General features: G+C 43.2%; 2 protein-coding genes across 3 annotated transcripts in view; both read right to left on the bottom strand.

Annotated features, from left to right (window-relative positions):
* samd12 (sterile alpha motif domain containing 12) overlaps positions 1-21,071 on the bottom strand; it is a 124,947-nt gene extending 103,876 nt beyond the window's left edge. Inside the window, exon 1 of one of the 2 annotated variants that reach the window (XM_021571816.2) lies at positions 20,624-21,071. Coding sequence is in view for 1 of the 2 variants with exons in the window: in XM_021571815.2 (XP_021427490.2) it covers positions 12,715-12,775 (61 nt within the window). In the remaining variant the exon portion in view is untranslated. Of the gene's footprint in view, positions 1-12,714; positions 13,423-20,623 lie in introns of those variants that run through there. The other variant, XM_021571815.2, reaches the window with a different exon arrangement.
* A 3,108-nt stretch (positions 21,072-24,179) lies between these two features.
* abrab (actin binding Rho activating protein b) lies at positions 24,180-24,968 on the bottom strand. The gene is given in 4 exon segments (XM_036951040.1): positions 24,180-24,443; positions 24,445-24,489; positions 24,491-24,668; positions 24,937-24,968. Coding segments are annotated over 4 exon segments (519 nt in total).
* Positions 24,969-25,405: the final 437 nt, after the last annotated feature.

The raw sequence follows: 25,405 nt of genomic DNA on the forward strand, positions 1-25,405 counted from the left end.
CAGGGACGTAAACAAATGTATGCACAGAATTTGAGCGAAATAAGCTTTTTGGGTATATGGAAAATTTCAGTGATCTTTTATTCCAGCTCATGAAACATGGGACCAACTCTTAACATGTTGCGTTTATGTTGTTTAGTGTATTATCAACAAATGAATAATTAAATGTGAGAGAAGTGTTTCAAATCTGAGCTGATAGAAACAAAATGTAAATTAGACAACTAGACATAAACCCCTGAGAGTTTCAAATCCAAGCAATAGTAAACACGCAATGGCAGCAAAACATGAACTCCACTGAACCCTTACAATGCCACCTCATTATCACAATTTTTAATCAGCATACTGACTTGTTGACAAGGCTAGGTGATTACCAGATACATCTGGTGTCGTTTCAGTTTCACGCTCCGAGTCGTCTCCCTAGGCAGACGAGTTGCATCCCACAATGTAAAACAATATTCTGGTATTCACCCTAGCTCTGGGACTTCCAAGATTGAGAGGAACTAGGCAGAAACCATGATGCATTCTCCTTCAAATAGAAAGGGCAATATACATGAGAGGGCCATGTTTTAAACAAAGGCAAATTAGGATGCAGGGCACGGAGCTATCCTCCTGCTCTCTCCCTCTTTCTCCCTCTCCATATCGTTACTCATTGCATGACTGGTGTTCAACCATTCTGGAGCAGCAATTCATTATGCATTCTCTGTTAAGTGTGTCTGTACAACTACAGCAATGCTGAGATAGAAAGAGAGAGATTCAAAAAGGATAGAGGGTGAGGGATGGAAGGAGAGGTGAGGGACGGAGATGTGAAGAAAGGATGGAGGGAGAGTTGCCTGGTCTGTGTCCTGTTGGAGGGGGGCTTAGTGGGGTAGGTGGGGGTTGAGGAAAAAGGATGCTTTTTTTCCCTGCAACAGTTACTATATATAGCCCAGAACATTTACCCCCCCTTCCCTTTCCTTTCTGACATGCGCTGTGCGTACATCGTAAGGCAGAGTCAATGAGGGGGAAAGAGAGAGAAAGAGCTGAATGGAAATACATAGAACCACCATCTTGGCAGTTGGCAGTACTGTATCAATGGTCTTTGGAAGGACAAAGGTTGGTCATGAATCCAAAGGTCGTACGAGTGTTACAACATACCAGCCCTGGAATAGCTCATCCCAATGTCCTTGTGTTTTATCACCTGTATAAAAGGACTCATTTCACGCTGTCGTAATCGTATAGTTTCAGACAACAATCTTGTCAAATCAAATTTTATTTGTCACATGCGCCGAATACAACAAGTATTCAATAGACCTTAGTGAAATTCTTATTTTACAAGCCCTTAACCAACAATGCAGCTGAACAAATAAATACAAAGGATTTTTTTTTTACAAATAATTAAAGAGCAACAATAAATAACAGTAATGAGGTGACGAGTTCACATTTCTAAACTTTGAATATTATTAATCATTAGTTATGCTAGAGACATGAGGGGTGCCATAGTCTAGGGTCTACACCAGCAGTTAATGGGTATCTGTAGGAGGAATGTATATGATCAGTGCAATTAAGCTTGGAATGTGCCAAGTGTAGGGAAGATGATCAGGTGGCAGTACTGATAAGGGGAGAGAGCTGTGGATTAGTGACGAAGGGGGTCGAGGTCAGGTCACACTAAGGGAGAAGGAACAGTTTATTGCCCGTATCACTTAACTTCCTGCCTAGCAATAAAGATGCAATGTTTAGCGAGAAGGAGGAGACTCCACCCCAAATTGGGGTGGGTATATATATATATATATATATATATATATATATATATATATATATATATATATATATATATATATATATATATATATATATATATATATATACACACACACACAACACACACACACACACACACACACCACCACTGGTAGCACCATGTCATCGTCTGTTCAGCTGTTCAATCCTTTGGGATGAATAAACTTGGTTTAAGCTGTCATAGTGTCAGTCGAGTTCTTACTCTGATATTTAGAACCTAACAGAGGCTATATACAAGGGGTACTGGTACAGAGTAAATGTGCAGGGAGTCCAGGGTGGCTGGAGGGTGGCTGGAGTCTGATAATGTTTTGGGCCTTCCTCTGACACCGCCTGGTACAGAGGTCCTGGATGGTAGGAAGCTTGGCCCCAGTCATGTACTCCGCCGTACACACTACCCTCTGTAGTGCCTTGTGGTCTGAGGCCGAGCAGTTGCCATACCAGGCGGTTGCTCTCGATGGTGCAGCTGTAGAACTTTGAGGATCTGATGACTCATGCCAAATCTTTTCAGTCTCCTGAGGGGGAATAGGCATTGTTGTGCCCTCTTCAAAACTGTCTCGGTGTGTTTGGACCTTGTCAGTTTGTTGGTGATGTGGACACCAAGTGACTGCTCCACTCCAACCTGCTCCACTACAGCTCCGTCGATGAGAATGGGGGCGTGCTCGGCCCTCCTTTTCCTGTAGTCCACGATCATCTCCTTTGTCTTGATCACGTTGAGGGAGAGGTTGTTATCATGGCACCACACTGCCAGGTCTCTGACCTCCCTATAGGCTGTCTCATCGTTGTCAGTGATCATGCCTACCACTGTTGTGTCATCAGCAAACTTAATGATGGTGTTGAGTCGTGCTTGGCCATGCAGTCATGGGTGAACAGAGAGTAAAGGAGGGGACTGAGCACGTACCCCTGAGGGGCCCCGGTGTTGAGGATCAGCGTGGCAGATGTGATTGAATCGTGTATAGTACTAGAAGCGAGCTAAGGATAAGTATGAGATGAGCATAGACCCTGATTTTAAGTCATGTACAATTAAAGCTATACAATGATGAGCATTACAGACTTTCCCCCCAGATATTTGTTAAGTCAGGCTGCATAAAGCCCCCATATCAGCAGCAACAACATCAACTTTTGGATTGAAGATAGCAATATAGAAGGGTGAAACAAGGTGGTTAAGGTTGTGGAAACACAAGTAGGCTATTTAAAGTCAATCTGTACTACAAATACAGGTTTTATGTTCCCTACAGGTATCCAGAGTCATATTTGAACCCACAGATCTAAAGAGAAGCCAGTATAATCAGAAGTGAAGTTTGCTCAGTGTGAGCTGGTCCCCGGGCGCTCTGGCTTCGCTGTCAAAGTAGAGCAGAGTGAATTGTTTGTGCACATACTGCATGACCCAGAAACTAGGCCTGGAGAAAGAGGCCAACTGACTGTAGCCCTGTACAGCACAGATGGGGCCTCAGCAGCCAACTCCCGGGACATTTTCCAAAGGTGAAGCTAATTAGTGATCCGCTAGAGGGCGTACAGGGGAAACGGGGGTGAGCGCTCTCTCTCTCCCCATTCGTACCAGGGGAGACCCTGAGGGGGGCTTGAAGAGGAGTCAGGGATTGACTGGGCTCCAGTGAAATTACAATTCATAGGCTCTGCTGCCAGCCCTGCAACTTCTCTTTTAAATACTAACAGTAGTGTCGAGCACTAACTACAAATAAGCCTTTTCAGAAGCTGCAGAAAAATCATCTTTACTTCTCTATAGATGCTCTGAACGCAAACAACTTTTGTGATTTATGGACTGAGGAAGTCTGAATAATGTTTTTTATTTTTTTTAATTTAAAATCTTCCATGCAGTCTATCTTCTTCCATCTGCAGTTCACTCGGTCATCTCTCTTTATAGCCCATCCAAATACTAATACAGTCCTAGGCCCACTGCCCAAATTTCATCGACAAAAATGACACAGGGCAACACTGATTCTCCCTTTCTACTGTAAGCAAAAGTCTCTGCAAGCACAGTCAGAGAAGCCTGCTAAATCTCTCCAAAAGGGTAAGAGTGTGTGTGTCTCCAACTGACTACCATAAGGACTTTCAAGAGCACTTTTTCTATCAGCAGGGGGAAGGCACAGTCAGATCCTTGTTACACGCTTGCTTAAAGTACTAATTGGAACTTCTTTGAAGAGGGAAAGAGGAGCTCATTGTCCCATATGGGGATCTTCACCTCGTGTGCCTCTTACTAAGCCAGTGAGTGAATGGGGGGGGGGGGGGGGGGGACTTTGTCATCTATCTATAATGTCATGGCTAGCTCAGCTTTGAGATTGATAGGTCATCTCAGCCAATGGGGCATTGACATGCATGGGTCAACTTAGTCACAAGAGCATTGAGATGAGTAGGTGATCTCAGTTGATCGGAGTTACTAAAAACATAACCCCACTAAACAGATGAGTCAATATTGCTACTACATGGGACACATATTTGGTCACATATTTTCCTAACACATAAAGGGCCCGTACACAAAGCCTGTGGCAAAAAGTAGATACTACTATATACAACTATGCATGGTTAAATCCATTTGAATTCAATCACTTTCTGACAGCTTCCCTTTTGATTTACACAAAACTTCCCACGCATGTTTGCCCATGGAAGAATTGGACAGAAAGTGACTTTTTGGACATGAAAGCCATAACATTCGGGATAGAAAAAGGAGCTCAAAGTTGACCCATTTTCCACACCCCACCATACCATGATATCCAGGTCTTCATCACTGAAAAAGATAAACAGTTGAGTTCGATATAATTTAAAAACTGTTTGATAATTTGTGGGTGTCATTTCAATCATAGAACGGACCCATCCCTTCTGACCACTGCAATTTAGCGGTTACACCAATGACAGTTTAACTTCAGCTTACTACCACAAAGATGGCCGCCTGTCCACCCACCTTCGAACTTAAAGTGCTCATGTATATTCTATTATCGCAATAGATTTCCTATGGAATATTGCCAGTATAATTTAAAACATATTCCCATTCAAGTCAACATTCTCTGACCTCCAACCATTTTGTGGTACCATTTGAAAGTTGTGATTTAGTACATACTCATAAGCCAAAACATGTCACCAACCCTGTACTCAAGAGAATGTTGTGTCTCAAACGATGGCAGGCACCTCAGATGATGTAAAAATACGCGATGCGAATATGAAGGAAGAAAAACAAAACAAGAGTTTACGCATTTTTAGGTAATGGACGTTTAAGGTCAAAAATAATGATTTTAAAAAAATTATCAAATAGTTTGACAAACCTGTTTGTAAGCTTTGAAATGATATCAAATCTCAACTGTTCATCTTCTCCAGTGGTGAAGACACAGATGGCGGGGTCTGCAAAATAGGTCAAATTTGAGCACCTTGATTTTGGCATTCAGGTCCAAATTTTATTTTGATTGATTTATTTATTTTACTTTCTGAATTCTACAACGGGCAAAAATGGATGGAAGGTTTCGTTCAAATCACAAGCAGTGCTGTCAAAATGTGACTGAATTTAAATGGATTTACCCTCGTACCGATACCAGCTACTCTACTTTGGTCACCCCAGGATGCTCTGGCATAGTTCTTTGCCATAGGCTGTTTTGTACAGGGCCTCAAAATGTATTAGGTCAACAGTGCTACTTGAATTGAGATGCATTTAGCCATCGCAGCTAACAAGGCCTTGGCATGCGTGGGTCAGCTTTGTCACTACAGGATTGACAGGTCAACTCGGTTTCTGCAAAGTTCAGGTATGAGTCAATACTGTTACTGCATGGGTTATTAGCACATTAAGATTCACAGGTCAACTCTGTCTACATGGTTCATCTACAACACTGGGATGCATGAGTAAACTCCAACATTAGAATATACAGTATTAGAGTACGCACAAACCTTTGATGCCACTAACCATGTGCCTGACAGTACCGCCAAAGACCTGATCTAGGCCTACAGGAAGTGTTTGGGCACGGCAGGCTTGATGAGTTCATTTCCTGGCTATACATGGGAACTTTCAGACTGACTGAAGTTTGCGACATATCACAATTCTCTCCCTAATTCACCCTGAAATCATATAAAAATGTAAGTGTTCAAACCTTGCCCGGCTCCACCATGGCCCCCAGGCTGGCCTCTGATAGGCTGTCCGATGTGAGCCAGAAACTGATGCATTCTCCGAATACAACATTTAACTCACACCGTTGGGTGTGTAGCTGAGGCAGTAAGCTACAGTATTTGCGCTGGGCATCAAACACAGAGTCAAATACAAAAATATGCTTGATTTGGAGCATAAGGACAGTGTTTAATATTTCAGCAGAAGGCACAACGGCAAAGAACAAAAAAAACTAAGTGCCTAGAATAATCATGACTGAAAAATAAGCTTTGAGGGTTTCTGTACTTTTGACTTCAGCAGCTGCGGATTTTAAAGCTTGGTCCAACCCATGGGCATGAGGACGTATGACGAGCCTCATGGGTCTTTTATGCAACCCTTAAAACATTCATCCTTCTATATGGTGTGTACAGTAGGCAAGGCAAGTGCCCTCCAGTCACGATCGTTGAAATGAGCGGACCAAGGAGCAGTGTGCATAGAGGTCCACATGTTTATTAAAATGAAACTCACCCAACAAAAACAATAAACAGCAGAGACAACGATAGACAGCTGCCTCTGATTGGGAACCATACCCAGCCAACAAAGAAATAGAAAAACTAGAATGCCCACCCATATCACACCCTGACCTAACCAAAAAGAGAAAGAAAAAGGCTCTAAAAGGTCAAGGCGCGACAGTACCCCCCCCCCCCCCCCAGAGGTGCGGACACCGGCCGCAAAACCTGACTCAATTGGGGAGGGTCCGGGTGGGCATCTAGTCTCGGTGGCGGCTCCGGTTCGGGACGTAGACCCCGCTCCGCTCGCTGGTCCCTCCTCTTCCGTGGAACTGGACCGCGGACCGTCTCAGGAGGCGCCGGGCCGCGGACCGTCTCAGGAGGCGCCGGGCCGCGGACCGTCTCAGGAGGCGCCTGGCCGCAGACCGTTGCTGGAGGCTCTGGACCGTGGACCGTCGCCGGAAGCTTGGTGTGTGGGGCCGGCACTGGTGGTACCGGGCTGGTGACACGCACCTCAGGATGAGCGCAAGGAGCAGGCACAGGACGTACTGGACTGGGGAGGCGCACTGGAGGCCTGATGCGTGGGGCTGGTACAGGTGGCACCGGGCTGGTGACACGCACCTCAGGGCGAGTGCGGGGAGGTAGCACAGGACGTACCGGACTGGGGACACGTATTTCAGGGCGAGTACGAGGAGGAGACACAGGACATACCGGACTGGGGAGGCGCACTGGAGGACTGATGTGTGGGACCGGCACAGATTGCACCGGACTGGTGACACGCTCCTCCAAACGCCTACGTTGGCGAGGAGTATGCGGCAACGCCATTCTCCGGTATCCCTCCTCGCACTGTTCTATTGAATCCCAGGCGGGCTCTGGCACTCTCCCTGGGTCGACCGACCACCTCTCTACCTCCTCCCAGGTTGTCTCTGGTTCACACCTCGGCACTGTCGACAACCACCTCGGGCTGTCCTTTGGGCTGTCTTTGTGGCCGCGAACCCCGGCGTCGTCACTGTTGCTCCTTCGCTGCCTCCGCCTGCTTCCATGGCAGGCTTCTGTCTCCTGCCATGATTTCGTCCCACGTCCAGGATGTCCTCCACTCCTCCTGGGCTTGCTGCTTGGTCCCGTGGGATCTTCTGTCACGACCGTTGAAATGAGCAGACCAAGGCGCAGTGTGCATAGAGTTCCACATGTTTATTAAAATGAAACTCACCAACAAAAACAATAAACAGCAAACGAGACGTAACGACTGGAGTGCTCACAGGCACTACACAAAAACAAGATCCCACAAACTAAAAGGTGGAAAAAAGGCTGCCTAAGTATGATCCCCAATCAGAGACAACGATCGACAGCTGCCTCTGATTGGGAACCACCAGCCAACAAAGAAATAGAATAACTAGAATGCCCACCCAAATCACACTCCGACCTAACCAAATAGAGAAATAAAAAGGCTCTCCGAGGTCAGGGCGTGACACCTCCTGAATGACTGTGTTGGGTGAATCTCAAGAAGCCACATTTGCCAGAAACCAAAACAGGTTACAACGGCATCCTTATGACGTCAGACTATCTAATCGCTAAAAAGACCTACAAAGACTGCTGGTTATGTGCCCAGATGCCAACCAGAGTATGGTTGGTATCTTCCCTGACGTCTTAAAAAAAAAGAAAATCTTTACCTGGTTGTAATAGGATTGTAACGTCTGAACAACCACAATGGGATATAGATATCTATCTATCTCTATAACCCAGTAAACAGAGTGTATTCTAACTCAGGCATTCCATCATGCATAAAATGTCATTGCTTACCAAGACATCTCTCTTACAGTACCTCAAGACATCTCGCTCACCTCGTGCGAAAGGTGTCATGGCACAAAAAAATATATATATCGTAAGCAAAAATTCAGTAAAGAAGCCTCTACGGACTTCCTCGGACATCGAGTCCCTCATCTGTGCCCACATTTATATCAATGACTCTGAAATGGTCTCACTTCAGCCATTTCAAACCACGCAGCAGAATGGGGCTCGGCAAACTTCATGGTCATCCGAAGTTACAAAGCAGAGTACACAGCAGGGTGCACCATGACTCAATTCTGCGTCCCAAATGGCACCCTGCTCCTATTATAGTGTACTACCTTTGACCAGGGCGCAGATCAAAACCAGTGCACTGTAAAGGGAATAGGGTGCCATTTTGGCCGCATCCTTGATTCAAAAGGAGATGGGAATCATATTTCTAACTAAGAGAGGAGTTTCTAAAAATGTAATTGGCATGGCCAAGACATTCCTACTTTAAGTTGTTTTTCCTCCCTAGTATTTTCTTAGGGCGTTTTCACACACTTTTGAGCTCTAGCTCGAATCAGAGTTCGACTATATGTTACATTGTATTTATTTATTTTCTTTCATTTGGTCCGAGTGGTTTCACATTGACAAAATGTCAAACATACAAACACTCCTGAACAAAACCATGTGTCCATGCAATCCATTTCTGATTATCATGACACATCACTTTGGTCCCCAATCTTCATATTACCTTTCAACAACATGCATGAGGAAACAGCACGATAGCCCCTCTAACTGCTGTGTCAATAGGCTATATTCAGTAGTCTATATCCCAGCATAGCCTCCTCATCTCCCCTAATCTGCATCGGATGCGCTCATAAATGCCCTGCTGCTCACAGAATGTTTCAGCGATATCAAGATATGATACTGTATTTGTTTCATCAAATGTTCGCAGTCAAGCAACCAATAATTTTGCGCGACTCTGGTTCTTTTCCTGTGTTTGGTCCGGACTGGATTGTTCACCTGCAGCAACCCGCACCATGATACGAAATATACCGGACCGAGACCACCCTTTTATAGCACCCCCCCCCCTCCTCCCCGAGTGCAAACAAACCAAACTAAGGGGTTAAAATGTAGTGTTCGGAAAAACTGCACCAAACCAATTTGGCGTGAAAGCCCCTTTTAAAAAGGTAATTCATGCCGTTGACTGAGTGAATTGATTCTTTTGACAGACAGTAAAACTACAGGAGTTGATGTTACAGTACACAGCGGGGAGACATCAGCAGGTACGTGCTCTCAGTGCCTTGCGTCAATTGCATTTTCATCAGGTCTAAAATTAGGCTGTGTTACCTCATCCCTGTAGCTCTGTGTGTGACTCTGCCTCAGTATATAAATTCAGTGTGAGTCTGTGTAATTTTTTTTTTTTTAAAGGACGCTTCCAATTGACATCTAATCCACTTCAGTAAATTGGCAGTTACACAAGCTCAGTGGGAGGAATAGGAGGCTATCTAATCAGTGACTGACAAAATATAGGCTGCTCTGTGAATATGAAGACAATTTGTGGGTATTTTGAAACCATAACGACTCTGGCACAATATATTTTCCACCCTAACCGCTTTTATTGACTAGAATATGGCCAAAGATACTACTGAGGTTATAATGTACTACATAAGGCTGCTGAATGACTAGAATACAGAAGAAATAGCTAGAAAACATTCATTTTCTTGTGTATCACTGACAACCACAGCTTTGAGGTTAAGTATGATATCACGTAGGTGCTGTTAAAAGTGTTTTCTCCCTATACTGTGGGTGCTTCCACAAAGCCCAGAGTAAACGAAGTGAAAGAGGCTAGTGTTGAGGTGCAACAAAGAGCCTGTCAGGTTCCTTGGGAAGTGTAGCCAGCATCTTCCCCTGGGCTGAGAGGCCTCGCTGACGGCCAGGGCTCTGGGCCGGCGGAACTGAGGGATTCGATTTAGGCTTCTGAATGGACGCACAGGGAGGAGGGTCGGGGTAGGATGCATTAGAGAGGCTGAGCAGAGAGTTGCCAGACTGAAGGGAATGGACAGGCTTGGCCAAAAGGGGTAAACACTGTTTTTAAATCAAGGGTTAAGCAACTGCAAGCAAGCTAGCGAAATTGCCATAAATGTTTAATGCTTTTCGACCTGTCTTCAAATTAATATAATTGGTTCAGAGTTTGTTTTGATATTTCAACATGCGTGTCGCAATCGCGTTTGGTGTGGGGGGACAAAATCAATTTGCGCACGATGGCGGACGTCCGGTTTGGGCATGGTGTTAGGCAATGTTCTGTAACAGTTCCCTGGAACCCTCAGCCACAAAGCAGCGTATAGTGTCCCAAGTAATATGCAACAGATGACATAAGCAGTCATAACAACTTATGTCAATGTTCTGTAACAGTTCCCTGGAACCCTCAGCCACAAAGCAGCGTATAGTGTCCCAAGTAATATGCAACAGATGACATAAGCAGTCATAACAACTTATGTCTGTGCAAGATAAGCTTTCACTGTCATACAGCAGATCATGCAGCGGGACATTATGTCACGACTGTTCGCATCACTTGTCATGAAGCAACACCAGTTAAGACATCACAGACAACTTTATGAGAATGACGTCCTCTACATGTTTTCACAGCAGTATTAAGTTAGGCTTCATCACATAGAGTCACCGTCAAGTAGAACAGCACATTTGTAACAGCACTGGTCTTTAATCAAGGGTGTGTGTGTGAAGATATGAGGGAGGCACGGTGTCTGCCCATAGGCTGTCTCACAATTTTGACATAATGGAAAAATATAAAACGCAACAATTTCAAAGATTTTACTTAGTTACAGTTCATAAGGAAATCAGTCAATTAAAAATGAATTAATTAGGCAATAACCTATGTATTTCACATGACTGGGCAGGGGGGCAGCCATGGGGTAGTCCCACCCACTTGCGAGCCAGGCCCAGCCAATCAGAATGAGTTTTTCCCCCACAAAGGGCTTTATTACAGACAGAAATACACTGCCAAATTCTCTAAAACAACTTTGGAGGCAGCTTATGGTAGAGAAATTAACATTCAATTCTCTGGCAACAGCTCTTGTAAAGATTCCTGCAGATTCCCGCAAAACTTGAGACAACTGTGGCGTTGTGTTGTGTGACAAAACTGCACATTTTAAAGTGCCATTTTATTGTCCCCAGCACATGGTACACCTGTGTAATGACCATGCTGCTTAATATGACACACCTGTCAGGTGGATGGATAATCTTGGCAAATGAGAAATAATAACAGGGTTGTAAACAAATTTGTGCACAACATTTTAGAGAAATAAGCTTTTTGTGCATATGGAAATTTCAGCTCATGAAACCAACACTTAACATGTTGCGTTCATATTTTTGTTCAGTATATTTTCTGTGAAGGAAAACTATAGATGCACGTCCCCGATCACTCTATTGAAGCAACAAAACAAAAATCACCTGACTTTTAATATGAAACACAACCTGTCAATATGTCAATGCCGCCTCATATTCCGATATAAGACTAAGACGGTATGAATATCATGATACCGCCCAACCATAATGGACATACACAAATTAATACATACCATATCATACTAAATGGAGTGTCCCGGATCTATGTTTACTATGTTGTCTAACCCTGAATCCAGGTTGTTGAAACTCAGCATAGAAAGGACTCAATCACAGAACAGCCTACACAGATTTCTATTCATCACAGGATTTCTTGCAGGTTAGAGAGTACGACCAAGGTACATTTTGTCTCTCTGTGCGTAGGCCCTATGTGGTATTGGTAATAGTAAGAGTTAAATGTCTAGATTTATGGGGGCATCCTTATTAAAAGTGTGGAAAATCTGCATATTCTGCATAAGACAAAAAAAAATATCCAAATACAATCTCCAGTGCATTACAAGGATGTTTGGGGAGCTTCAACAGAATAAAACCTGACCTTGGGCGAGATTAGAAATTCCTCTGACGTGCAGTTCACATTTCTACACACAATCTCTGCAAAGCAAGAGATTATTGCGGCGTCAAAATCATTTCTGCAGATAAAGGCATACCTTATCTGCAAATATAGCTAGCTAAGTGTACCACAGTGAAGTTGGTCGTTGAGAAAATGTTAAATGGTATAACACGATTTAGAGCAAGGACATGTTGAATAGACCTGAGTCTGCAGTCTGGTCATATGGGCTACATAGGAGTTTAAGACTTGTTTCCTCACCAGTCCTATATAATAATTTTAAAAATCCCAGGAGATGCAGGGGTGACCCAGGACAACACACGAATGATGCACACTTAACATTACACATGATGATCATACGGTTCAGCTTGAACAAATGTTGCATTTAAAATTAGTGGTGGTAGGTGTTGATTACAACAAAACACGTTACATTTCTACTGGAGAAGTGAAACCAGAGAGACCGTTTGGGATCGAAAAGTAATAGCATCAGTACATGGCAACACTTAAAGATCATAAAATAGGCAACCTGTCCACAATAATTCTCGTCACACCTGACACAGCGAAGGGTTTCATTATAAGTATACTCCCATAGGTTATGAACCCACCAAACATACCTCTCATTGGATTCTGGATCCACAAGATACCTCCAATAAGGTGAGGTGACTGGCCGAGCATCGCGGAACTGCAAACTATGGCGATCTATTCGTCTTGCCTTCTTCACAGATGGTCCACAACGTCGCCTTACGAAACTAAAGGCTATTATCACTGGTCTGAACAAAGCCGTTCGCTTGCCTACATGGCATAATTGCTAAACTAGACCTTACTGTAAATACTCTGCAGAAATAACGCGCTCTCTAGTTAATGCAAATAAAAGGCTTTGAAATGTCAAAAAGTGATGTTTCCTACGCAGATGGAACACTCACCACGGGCTTCAGCATGTTAGTGAACAGGTGCAGACCTCAAGCATCGCACAGTAACAGCGCGCGTCACAAATTTAGACTAATTATTCAAACGGTTGCTCTAAATTTACCCACACCGGCATAGACTGTAAATCATTATTGAAGACAAAGACCTATTCTCTAGTATTTTCATCACAGCTCTTTCGAAGCAACGCTACACAGGGTTTCAAATACCGACTGACGCCTGCGTATTAATACTGATCTGTATATCATGTGAATGGCCTGCTTTCCCTCTTTGCAAACACCATTGTGGTATACATATCAACTGCAATGTAGGAATAGATGACCGATGACCAGGCCAAAAATTATATAGAGCGCGGCAACTGCAATATCGTCCAATCACAGGCTTTCACATTTGAGCGCAGGTAACCAAGGATAGTCTATTATAGTGACAAGATATTCGAGTGACCGCTCCAACAATAGAAATGCATGTCCTCAAAGATGGAAGGCAGGAGGGAGGGACCATTCTAGCTAATAAGAGGGCAAGATGTGAACAACATGCTATAGATAGAGATAGAGGGCTAATCTTGGGTATCAGAGCTATTATAACGTCTGTGACTGCATGGGCAGCGCTACTGATCTCCATTTTAAAGAAGTACATTTTCTTCTTCATTGGCTGATTACTCCCAACTCATAAGAATCCCCACCCAGTTGACTACTTTAAAATGGTGATGAGTCCTCTATCTAGCTCTTTGATCACAGGAACCGCTCCAAAATAAAGTTGTTTTGGGGTAAATTGCCAAAATGTGTGTCCACTTATATCAGTGCATTTGTAACAACCTAACCATTACTTCTATTTAATCAAATATACCCCATGTAGCAAATTAGTAATTGCAATTGTTGTTGACTAAATTCGACACTCATTGACCTCCATGCAGAAATGACTCACTTAATGGGCTTATTTTTGTGGACAGATATTGGGCAGAGTAAAACTTTTCCGGTTTTCAGCAAAAAAAGGAAGCTAGGTTGAATGAGCTGTATCCATTAAAACCGGATGCATCTGGTTGTTGGCAACTCCATTAAGCCTACTGTTCACGAAACAAATGTGCAAGAAACCCATCACTGAGGGAGTTCTATTAACCTTAGCCAAGGTGCACCGGTCAATGGCCCGTGACATGAACGCAGTGAGGGAGGAGTGCCCTTCTCAAATGAAACAGTAATCTGTGGCTCGGTCATGTTGTCAACAAGGCAGCATGGTGCATCGTCCAGAAACAGACATCTCTTTTCCATAAAATCTGTTTTGAAGGCATATCATTTAAAAAAAAATCAAAAGCAATCATTTTTGCATGTGAAAAGTAAACACAGAATCCAAAACGAATGAAATCACAGAGGGTTCGATTAATCTCGCACAGGCGTCCGTGTAGGTGTGTTTTGCCCCGGCTGAAAGTTGATCGCATTCGAGCGAAGTCGGCTTAAAACAAAAGTGACGTATTTAAGCACATGTATTTATCAGTAGGATTTTGATAAAAATGCTTTATAAAAATGCTTTATCTGCCTTCGCAATGAAAACTTGTTAGAAAATGTGAACTTTTCTTTGATGGAAAAGAGATGCATGTTTCTGGAAGATGCACCGTGCTGCCTTGCTGACAAAATGACAGAGCGGTGCAGATTACTGTTCCATTTGAGAAGGGCGCTCGTCCCTTCCAGCTTTCGCCCAATGAGGTGATGGGCCTTTACCTGGTTCAACCCGGGCCTGCTTCAAATAACTTCCCCTTTTCACCCTTTTCACCCAGTACAAAATCCTCCCAACGAGGTAACCCGGGCCAGATAATTGAATCCCCTCACTGCCTATATCGGGTTGATTCATCCATAGACAGTGATATCATGCCTCGTCTCACTGCTGAAACAAAATAAACAACCAATTTTAATAAACAACATTGAGTTATCTTACCTTCGACAGCCATTCTGCTACTCTATACATTCGGGAATCATTCATACAGTAGTAGAATGTAGAACTCAATAAGCTTTGATTGTACGTCAGCGTTTTGGTTATCACTTGCTGCTGGAAAACTGGGGTGCACAGCAACTGCCCCTCAAAGAATTGTGGGGAGTGTAGGCAATTTCCCGATTTTAGGAAGTGTTTAATTTGGAACACCAATTAGCAAGTTAGATTTAAGATTGCCTTAATTTCCTTTTCTGAAACTGTAAGTGCCAGGGGATTGGAGAAAAAAAAACGGATAAACCTAACAAAAATGACTTGAACTGAAAGTGTCTTTCTTATTCTTTCTTCCAGTATCACAACATTTTATGTGTGTGTGTGTGTGTTCCCATAGGCTCACAAACATGATGCTCACAGCGCTACTGCATAGTGCGTAGGCTTGCAAACTATCACAGATTAAAGGGAAACCCAGCCAAGAGCTGCCCAGTGATGTGAGCCTACCAGAGAATGCGCTGTCTTCACTAACATGTTCAACCACTCTCTGACCCAGTCTGTAATACCTACATGTTTCAAGCAAACCACCATAGTCCCTGTGCCTACGAATGCCAAGGTAACCTGTCTAAATGACTACTTCCCTGTCCCACACACATCTGTAGCCATGAAATGCTTTGGAAGGCTGGTCATGGCTCACATCAATACCATCATCCCAGAAACCCTGGACCCACATCAATTCGCATACTGCCCCAACAGATCTACAGATGACACAATCTCTATTGCACTCCACACTGCCTTTTCCCACCTGGACAAAAGAAACCCCTACTGTACATGAGAAGGCTGTTCATTGACTACAGCTCAGCATTCAAGCTCATCACTGAGGTAAGGACCCTGGGACTGAACACTTCCCTCTGCAACTGAATCCTGGACTTCTTGACGGCCCACCCCCAGATGGTGAGGGCAGGCAACAACACATCCACCACACTGACCCTCAACACAGGGGCCTCTCAGAGGTGCTTGCTCAGTCCCCTCCAGTACTCCCTGTTCACCCACTACTGCGTGGCTGCACACGACTCCAACACCATCATTAAGTTTGCCAACGACACAACAGTGGTAGCCCTGATCGCCGACGATGAAGAGACTAAGGGGAGGAGATCAATGACCTGGCAGTGTGGTGCCAGGACAACAACCTCTCCTTCAACGTGGACAAGACAAAGAAGCTTATCGTGTACCACAGGAAACGGAGGGTCGAACACGCCCACATTCACATCGACTGGGCTGTAGAGGAGCAGGTTGAGAGGTTCAAGTTCCTCTGTGTCCACATCACTAAGGACCCATCATGGTCCAAACACACCAACACAGTCGTGAAGAGGGCACGACAACGCCTCTTCCACCCTCTGGAGGCTGAAAAGATTTGGGATGGACCCTCAGATCCTCAAAAACTTCTACAACTGCACCATTGAGAGCATCTTGACTGACTGCATCACTGCTTGGAATGGCAACTGCTCTGCATCTGACCGCAAGGTGCTACAGGGGGTAGTGCATACGGCCCAGTACATCGCTGGGAACGAACTCCCTGCCACCCAGGACCTCTATACCAGGCGGTGTCAGAGGAAGGCCCTAAAAGTTGGCAAAGACACCAGCCACCCAAGTCATAGACTGTTTTCTCTGCTACCGCATGGCAAGAGGTACCGGAGAGCCAAGTCTGGGACCAAAAGGCACCTGAACAGCTTCTACCCACAAGCCATAAGACTGCTGAACAATTAATAAAATGGCTGCCTGGACTATTTACATTGACCCCTTTATTATTTATTTATCTTAATTGTTTTACACGGACTCCCTTGCACTGTCTCTATGCACACTCACTACACACATTCACAGATACTACACGGACATTACAACACACACACACACACACACACACACACACACACACACACCATGAACACGTACCATGCTGCACCTTGGTCCTCCACTCCTTCCAACAGCTGTTACACCCCCCCCCCCCCCTTTTGCCCTCAGAACAGCCTCAATTCATCAGGGAATGAACTCTACAAGGTGTGGAAAGCTTTCCAAAGGGATGATGGTCCATGTTGACTCCAATGCTTCCCACAGTTGTGTCAAGTTGGCTGGATATCCTTTGGTTGGTGGACCATTCTTGATACACGCGGGAAATTGTTGAGCGTGAAAAACCCAGCAGCGTTGCAGTTCTTGACACAAATCAGTGCGCCTGGCACCTACTACCATACCCCGTTCAAAGGCACCTAAATGCTTTGTCTTGTCATTCACCCTCTGAATGGCACACATACATAATCCATGTCTCAATAGTCTCAGGCCTTAAAAATCCTTCTTCAACCGGTCTCCTCCCCTTCATCTACACTGATTGAAGTGTATTTAAGTGATATCAAATATCAAAAAGGGATCATAGCTTTCACCTGGTCAGTCTACGTCATGGAAAGAGCAGGTGTTCATAATGTTTAGTATACTCAGTGAATAGCTTCGTTATTGTTTTTATTTACAGTCGAGAGTAGTGAAGAGCTTCAAGTTCCTCGCTATCCACTGCACCGCCCTCGACCAGAGGGCCCTACAGATGGCGGTGCTGACAGCCCAGAGCATTACTGGAGGTGAGATCCCAGCCATCCAGGACGTCATGTCAGGCGGTGTCAGAGAAAGGCCTGAAAAATTGCCAAAGGCTCCAGTCACTCGAGACACGGACTGTTCTCCATGATCCTCTCTGGCAAGCGGTACTGGTGCATCAAGGCTAAGACCATTAGACTTCTAAAGAGCTTTTATTCCTTGGCCATGATATGTTAAATGGCTAACAACTACTGCCACCCACACATCTACGCTGCTGCTAAAAGTATTATTGCTTAAATGTCTTACTACCACTACGCTGCTGTTCATTGATTATTGATTGCCAATACCCATTTAGTATCTATCTATTTATCCTGCTACTGGTCACTATTACGCCTATTTACATGTATATATTACCATATTATCATAAGTATTTATGTATTCCTGCTACCAGTCACTTTTCAGCCCTGTTTACATGTCCACCTATCACTCCTACACTGACACTCTTACACACACACACACACACACACACACACACACACACACACACACACACCACCGTACACAGACTTACCCACCACTTATACTACTGCCATACGGTTTACTATTATTATTATTATTTACCCTGCTACCAGTCACTTTCTCCTAATCCCTGTACATACAGGGATTTAAAAAAAAGGGACTCCCAAGTGGCGCAGTGGTGTAATACTCTACATCTCTGTGCTATAGGCGTCACTACAGACAACCTGGTTCGAATCCAGACTGTATCACAACCGGCTGTGATTGGGAGTCCCATAGAGTGATGCACAATTGGCCCAGCGTCGTCCGAGTTTTGCCGGTGTAGGCCGTCATTGTAAATAATAATTTGTTCTTAAAACTTCTTATGGCTGGAGGCAGTATTGAGTTGCATGAATGAATAAGGTGCCCAGAGTAAACTGCCTGCTACTCAGTCCCAGTTGCTAATATATGGATATAAAACACTCTGAAGTGTCTAAAACTGTTTGAATGATGTCTGTGAGTATAACAGAACTCAAATGGCAGGCAAAAACCTGAGAGAAAATCCAACCAGGAAGTAGGAAATCTGAGGTTGGTCGATTTTCAACTCATTGAAGATACATTGGTCATGTTGCACTTCCAAAGGCTTCCACTAGATGTCAACCATCTTTAGAAACTTGTTTGAGGCTTCTACTGTAAAGGAGGGGCTCATAAGGGCTCTTCGAGTCAGTGGTCTGACAGAGTGCCACAAACTCGTGACGCTCGTTCATGTGAGAGGTAGCTCCCGTTCCATTGCTTTTCTACAGACAAAGGAACTCTCCGGTTGGAACATTATTGAAGATTTATGTTAAAAACATCCTAAAGATTGATTCTATACATCGTTTGACATGTTTCTACGGACTGTAATGGAACTTACAGCTATTTGGACATAAATTACGGACATTATCGAACAAAACAAACATTTATTGTGGAACTGGGATTCCTGGGAGTGCATTCTGATGAAGATCATCAAAGGTAAGTGAATATTTATCATGTTATTTCTGACTTCTGTAGACTGCACAATATGGCGGATATCTTTTTGGCTTGTTGGGTCTCTGAGCGTCGTACTCAGATTTTTGCATGGTTTGCTTTTCCGTAAAGCTTTTTTGAAATCTGACACAGCGGTTGCATTAAGGAGAAGTTTATCTAAAGTTCCATGTTTAACCCTTGTATTTTCATCAACATTTATAATGAGTATTTCTGTAAATTGATGTGGCTCTCTGCAAAATCACAGGATGTTTTTGGAACTACTGAACATAACGCGCCAATGTATACTGAGATTTTTTTATATAAATATGAACTTTATCGAACAAAACATACATGTATTGTGTAACATGAAGTCCTATGAGTGTCATCTGATGAAGATCATCAAAGGTTAGTCATTCATTCTATCTCTATTTCTGATTTTTGTGACTCCTCTTTTGCTGGAAAAAGGGCTGTGTTTTTCTGTGACTTGGCTCTGACCTAACGTAATCGTTTGTGGTGCTTTCGCCGTAAAGCCTATTTGAAATCGGAACTGTGGTGGGATTAACAACAAGATTACCTTTAAAATGGTATAAGATACTTGTATGTTTGAGGAATTCTAATTGAGATTTCTGTTGTTTGAATTTGGCACCCTGCACTTTCACTGGCTGTTGTCATATCGATCCCGTTAACGAGATCTCAGCCCTAAGAAGTTTTTAACTGACCGTGCCTAGTTAAATAATAATAATACAAATCTAGTTAGAGGATTCTGGATTTCCTGCTTATTCCCCCTTGATTTTGATTATCTTCCAACCAGGAGTTCTAGAAAACCTGAGAAGTTTGGGAAAGTTACAGGAAAAAGTTACTATTTAGCAACCTTTTACCATTTTTCCATTACTAAAAGGTAAAAACTTCAGGAGTTGTTGGAAATGGAGCATTATTGTTGTGTTTCCGCCATTTGTCCTTTGTTAGCGATTACAGATAGAGTGCCTTCGGAAAGTATTCAGACCCCTTGACTTTTTCCACATTTTGTGACATTTACAGCCTTACTGTAAAATGTATTAAATTGTTATTTGTCCAACACTGCAAGACTAATACGTTTTGTCCCTCAGAGTACTACTCCTATTCATTGTATTATCTTACCAGCCCTCTCTTATCACATCGCTGTGAAGCAAGTGGTGCTGTTATCTTTATATCCATCCAGTAGGTCTGCAATCGGATTGAAAGTGAACTCAACAGTAATGCTATTGGTTTTCAACACCGATTTTAAATTCAAACAGTCAGATGCTATAAAACGGTCTCGATTCAGTTTCACCGCTATGGATTCTTACATTGTTCTTACAGTACAAAACATTATTTACTACTATTCCCATTATGAATTACTATTATTAACTATATTCTTGCTATGTAACTACCGTGTCAAAAAATAAAGTGCCATGTATTTCAAATGTGTGTAGAATTTACATGTAACAAAAAAGAAAAAGCTGTAAAAACAGTTATTTTTGTCCTCCGAAGATGGGCGGTAGTGGATGGGACAATAAAAAATTAAATTCTAATAAATACTATTCCCGCTTAATGATAAGAGCAATATTCAAATAATAAAAACAACTCTATACTCACAGATAAAGTGTGCATATAAAACCCGTTTAGAGGTAGGAGTCAGTGAAGGAGCCAGCAGCGGGTGTTAACGAAGGCTGTCAGTGCATCAGTGTCTGATGTGAGAAGCACCGCGCTGTTCTGGAGTCTCTCCCAATGCTGTAGTCAAAGCCAAGGTGCTCCTATAATTATACCCACTGCAGCTGACATCTTTTAATGTCTATTCCTACCAGCATCGGCTTTGGCTTCCAATCAAAGATGTGCCTGAGGAACAAGGAAGCCATAGGCTACTGTAGCTGTGGGCGGTGTTATGCTCCTTGTCACTGACATTTATATTTAACTGGGTGGGTTACATTTAGTGGTATTACCAGTCTGGCATGGTGAGGTAGGAGAAAAATCAGTTCCTCATAGATGGATTTAATCATCAGAACATGCCTCAGAGCACAAAGGACATTTGTTTGTGTGTGCGCATGTGCGTGTGTGCGGGTGTGTGTGTGTGCAACCTGTGTCTATGCAACCTGTGTCTATCACATTTCAACTTTAAACTTCAGAGCGAAAAAAAAGGCAGATAAATAAAGACAAGTCAACCAAAGACTGTGGATGGCGTCAGACTGGCAGGAAAAAAAAGAATTCATTGTTTGCCACAATATACATAATGTACTGAATACACTGGAACAAGGAACCCTGAGAAAAACTATGTTCCTGTTTTACGAATTAGCGAAGTCAGGTGTATTCCGCATTCATAAAGGGCAAATCTCTACATTTCAATATTTTGTATTCCTTAATTAAATATACATTTTTAAACACAATACAACCACACGAGGATACAGTGTAATGCAATTCAAATCATAAAGGATGACATGAAAAAGTTAAAATTATTTCTATTGTGGTCCTCTTGAAAATATATGAAAACAAAATATACACACTTGGGCTCCCGAGTAGCACAGCGGTCTAAGCCACTGCATCTCAGTGTAAGAGGCATCACTACAGTCCCTGGTTCAAATCCAGGCTGTATCACATATGGCTGTGATTGGGAGTCCCATTGTCATTGTGAATAAGAATGTCTTCTTAACTGACTTGCCTAGTTAAATAAAGTTAAATGGTCAAATAAATGTCACCAAAAGGGAGAAACATTCAGTACATAGTGTAACAAATGTTACAGGTAGGCCATGCATTTTCAGTCAGCAGAACATTATTTCCTGTTAAAGACATGATCATGATTCCTTATCAACTCAATAGATATTTGATAATTTAATTAATTGTTCTTTCTCCCAAGAACACCAAAAGTTTAGCAAATTGCTTGATGTCTCGATTAGGTATGTTGTCCAACACAATAAGGCCATGTCACGGCCATCGAAAGAACTAGACCAAAGCGCAGCGTGGTGAGCGTACATATTCCTTTTATTTAGGATGACGCCAACAAAAACAATAAACAATACAAAACAACCGTGAAGCTTAAGGGCTATGCGCCACAAACAAAGTTAACTTCCCACACTGAAAGGAGGGAAAGGGCTACCTAAGTATGGTTCCCAATCAGAGACAACGACAGACAGCTGTCTCTGATTGAGAACCATACCCGGCCAAAACATAGAAATACAAAATCGTAGAAAAACAAAACATAGAATGCCCACCCCACATCACACCCTGACCTAACCAAATAGAGAAATAAAACGGTTCTCTAAGGTCAGGGCGCGACAGACCAGTTCACATAGATTATGTCCTGTATTATTTGAGAGGAAAGCATGCAATGTTAGGTGAACTTTACTTGTCTAACACTGTTGTTAGGTTTGGGCTATGGTTATTAAGAGTTCACTAATCAACAAAGTCCCAGTAACTCCATAACAATGACATTCAAATTAGTAGATTGACAAAGAGAAAGTATGGTTATTCAAATAAAAGTGGACAATACATATCAGAGACTAAACTGAGACCAAGTTTAGCCAATAAATAAATAGTTGATTAATACAGTATCAAGGTTATTTTAAATGTAGGATGTCAAACATGGTCACAAGGGCTGCGTTCACACAGGCATCAAAATTCAGATATTTTTTCCACTAAGTGGTCTTTTGACCAATCACATCAGATATTTTTCAGATCTGATTAGAGGTAAAAAAAAAAAAAAAAAAAAAAAAAGATCAGATTTAGGCTGCCCGTCTAAACGCAGCCAATGTGCCCACATCTGAGTTCAGTTGGGTTCAAGTCCCCAATTCAAGCTTAATGGACAGATTTCCAGTTGATACAGACATACCTGAAAATGCTCCGGTCATCATGCTGTGTCTCGCACACAAAACATGGAACTGTAGCCTTTGTGTATCTCCTGAACCCGTTGTTATGTAATCTCATCAGAGTTGGTTAGTGATGTTAATCATGAAACTCAATCCCTGTTTAAATTACACATTGTTCCTCAAGTCAAAGCTATTTATGTAATCCAATGGCAATCAATCAGGTTGAAGCATTACCTCTGGTGACCATAACAAACAAATGCACTGCAGCGGGAAGCAACAAAATAACGTACAATATTGAGTTAGTTAGTGATGTTAAGTCTTCTTTACACCATAGCAGCAAATTGTCTAAATTCCTATCCAGCAGTGCATAGTCATTCAATGTTGAAAATGACTTACAGTGCATTCAGAAAGTATTCAGACCCCTTGACTTTTTCCACATTTTGTTACGTTACAGCCTTATCCTAAAATGGATTAAATCGTTTTTTCCCTCATCAATCTACAAACAATACCCCATAATGGCAAAGTAAAAACAGGTTTTTAGATTTTTTTGCAAATGTATAAAACAAAAAAAAATGAAATATCACATGTACATAAGTATTCAGACCCTTTACTCAGTACTTTGTTGAAGCACCTTTGGTAGCGATTACAGCCTCGAGTCTTCTTGGGGTATGACGCTACAAGCTTGGCACACCTGTATTTGGGGAGTTTCTCTCATTCTTCTCTGCAGATCCTCTCGAGCGGGCTGCTATGTGCTTTTAGCTGAGGAGTGGCTTCCGTCTGGCCACTACCTTAAAGGCCTGATTGGTGGAGTGCTGCAGAGATGGTTGTCCTTCTGGAAGATTCTCCCAACTCCACAGAGGAACTCTAGAGCTCTGTCAAAGTAACCATCGGGTTCTTGGTCAACTCCCTGACCAAGTCCCTTCTCCCCCGATTGCTCAGTTTGGCAGGGCGGCCAGCTCTAGGAAGAGTCTTAGTGGTTACAAACTTTTTTTTGGGTACCCTTCCCGAGAATTGTGTCTTGACACAATCCTGTCTGGGAGCTCTACGGGCAATTCCTTCGACCTCAAGGCTAGGTTTTTGCTCTGACATGCACTATCATCTGTGGAACCTTAAATAGACAGGTGTGTGCCTTTTCAAATTATGTCCAATCGATTCAATTTACCACAGGTAAATTTGCAAAAATTTCTTAAAACCTTTTTTTGCTTTGTGATTATGGGATATTGTGTATAGATTGATAAGGAAAACATTATTTAATCAATTTTAGAATAAGGTAATAGCTGTAATGTAACAAAATGTGGAAAAAGGGAATGGGTCTGAATACTTTCCGAATACACTTGGTTCCACAAGAGAGGAAGTCACACCAACAGGGTGATGATAACACCATCATCCTGCCCTTGCCTCAGCATCTCCCCCTCGAACGACACCTTCCCATGCCTCTTGACTCTCAGAAGAATCCCCACCACCTTGTCAGAGACGCGTACGTATCTATCAAACAGTTCTCTGAAAGTGACGTGGGTCTTCCCGTCCGGATCTGGGTCGTTCATAGTCTTGATCACATAGCACATGTCGGCTATCTCACCATGGATGTGTTGCTTGGCTCGCCTGGCACGTTCGGCTGTTTGTTTTGGTGTCCTCCTTGGGGCGTCCGTAACCCTCCTCGCCTTTTGTGGAGGCGTAGGGACATGGAGTATTCATAGTCAAAGTCCTCACTGAAGGGGTTGAGCTTCTGGTTGACGGTGTTCGTCGAGGACCAGTTCTGCCAGCGGCTCTTCAGATCGCCCACGGCACTGTACTTCTTTGAGAGAGCGTTGATCTTGTTGGCGTCATCCAACTCCTTTTTGCTCCTGTGAAGAACAATCACCCAAATATTTAACAAAAAAATTAGACAATCTTCAATCATTGCAACGTTCATTTCCATTGTAAAGCTCTGAACAAGTGTAGCATTAAACTGTTTTATTTGAGCAACAAATTAGCTATATCAAGTTTTTTAGGTGTATTTACAGTATCCCTTACATACTTAGGGGAACGTTTAATGAGGGACCGTCATGCACCATCGCTTGTACATGAATGTTAATACAGTCACCATACTGATGCAAAGAACATTGAACTCACACTGAGCTGGAGGGTCTTTGACCCTCACCCATGACTCAACTTTCCCTTTAGGTGAGATGCCGTCACTATCCCTCTGCATGGCCTCTCCGGATGACCCAGTGCTGTCTGTCTGTCCAGGTTTAGAGATGTCTGTCCAGGTTTAGAGATGTCTGTCCAGGTTTAGAACTGTCTGTCTGTCCAGGTTCAGTGCTGTCCATCTGTCCAGGTTTAGAGTTGTCTGTCTGTCCAGGTTTATCTTGGCCGCCCTCCGCCTCAAGGGTCCTTTACTCCGCCTCAGAGTACCCACTTTCCTCTGTGTCCACGTGTGCCCATTTCCAAATTCTCGTTACATTCCGCTCCTTCTCCTGCTTCCAGCTGCGGGTCAGTTTCGATACTTTGGAGCACTTTCTTTGGAGTGCGAGCGACCCCCTTTTACTCAGTGTCCTGTCTATCTCCTCCCCTGGCGGTGGAGCCTCCATACAAATGAGCT

The sequence above is a fragment of the Oncorhynchus mykiss genome, chromosome 18 (genome assembly GCF_013265735.2).
Source record: "Oncorhynchus mykiss isolate Arlee chromosome 18, USDA_OmykA_1.1, whole genome shotgun sequence".
Classification (NCBI taxonomy): Eukaryota; Metazoa; Chordata; class Actinopteri; order Salmoniformes; family Salmonidae; genus Oncorhynchus; species Oncorhynchus mykiss.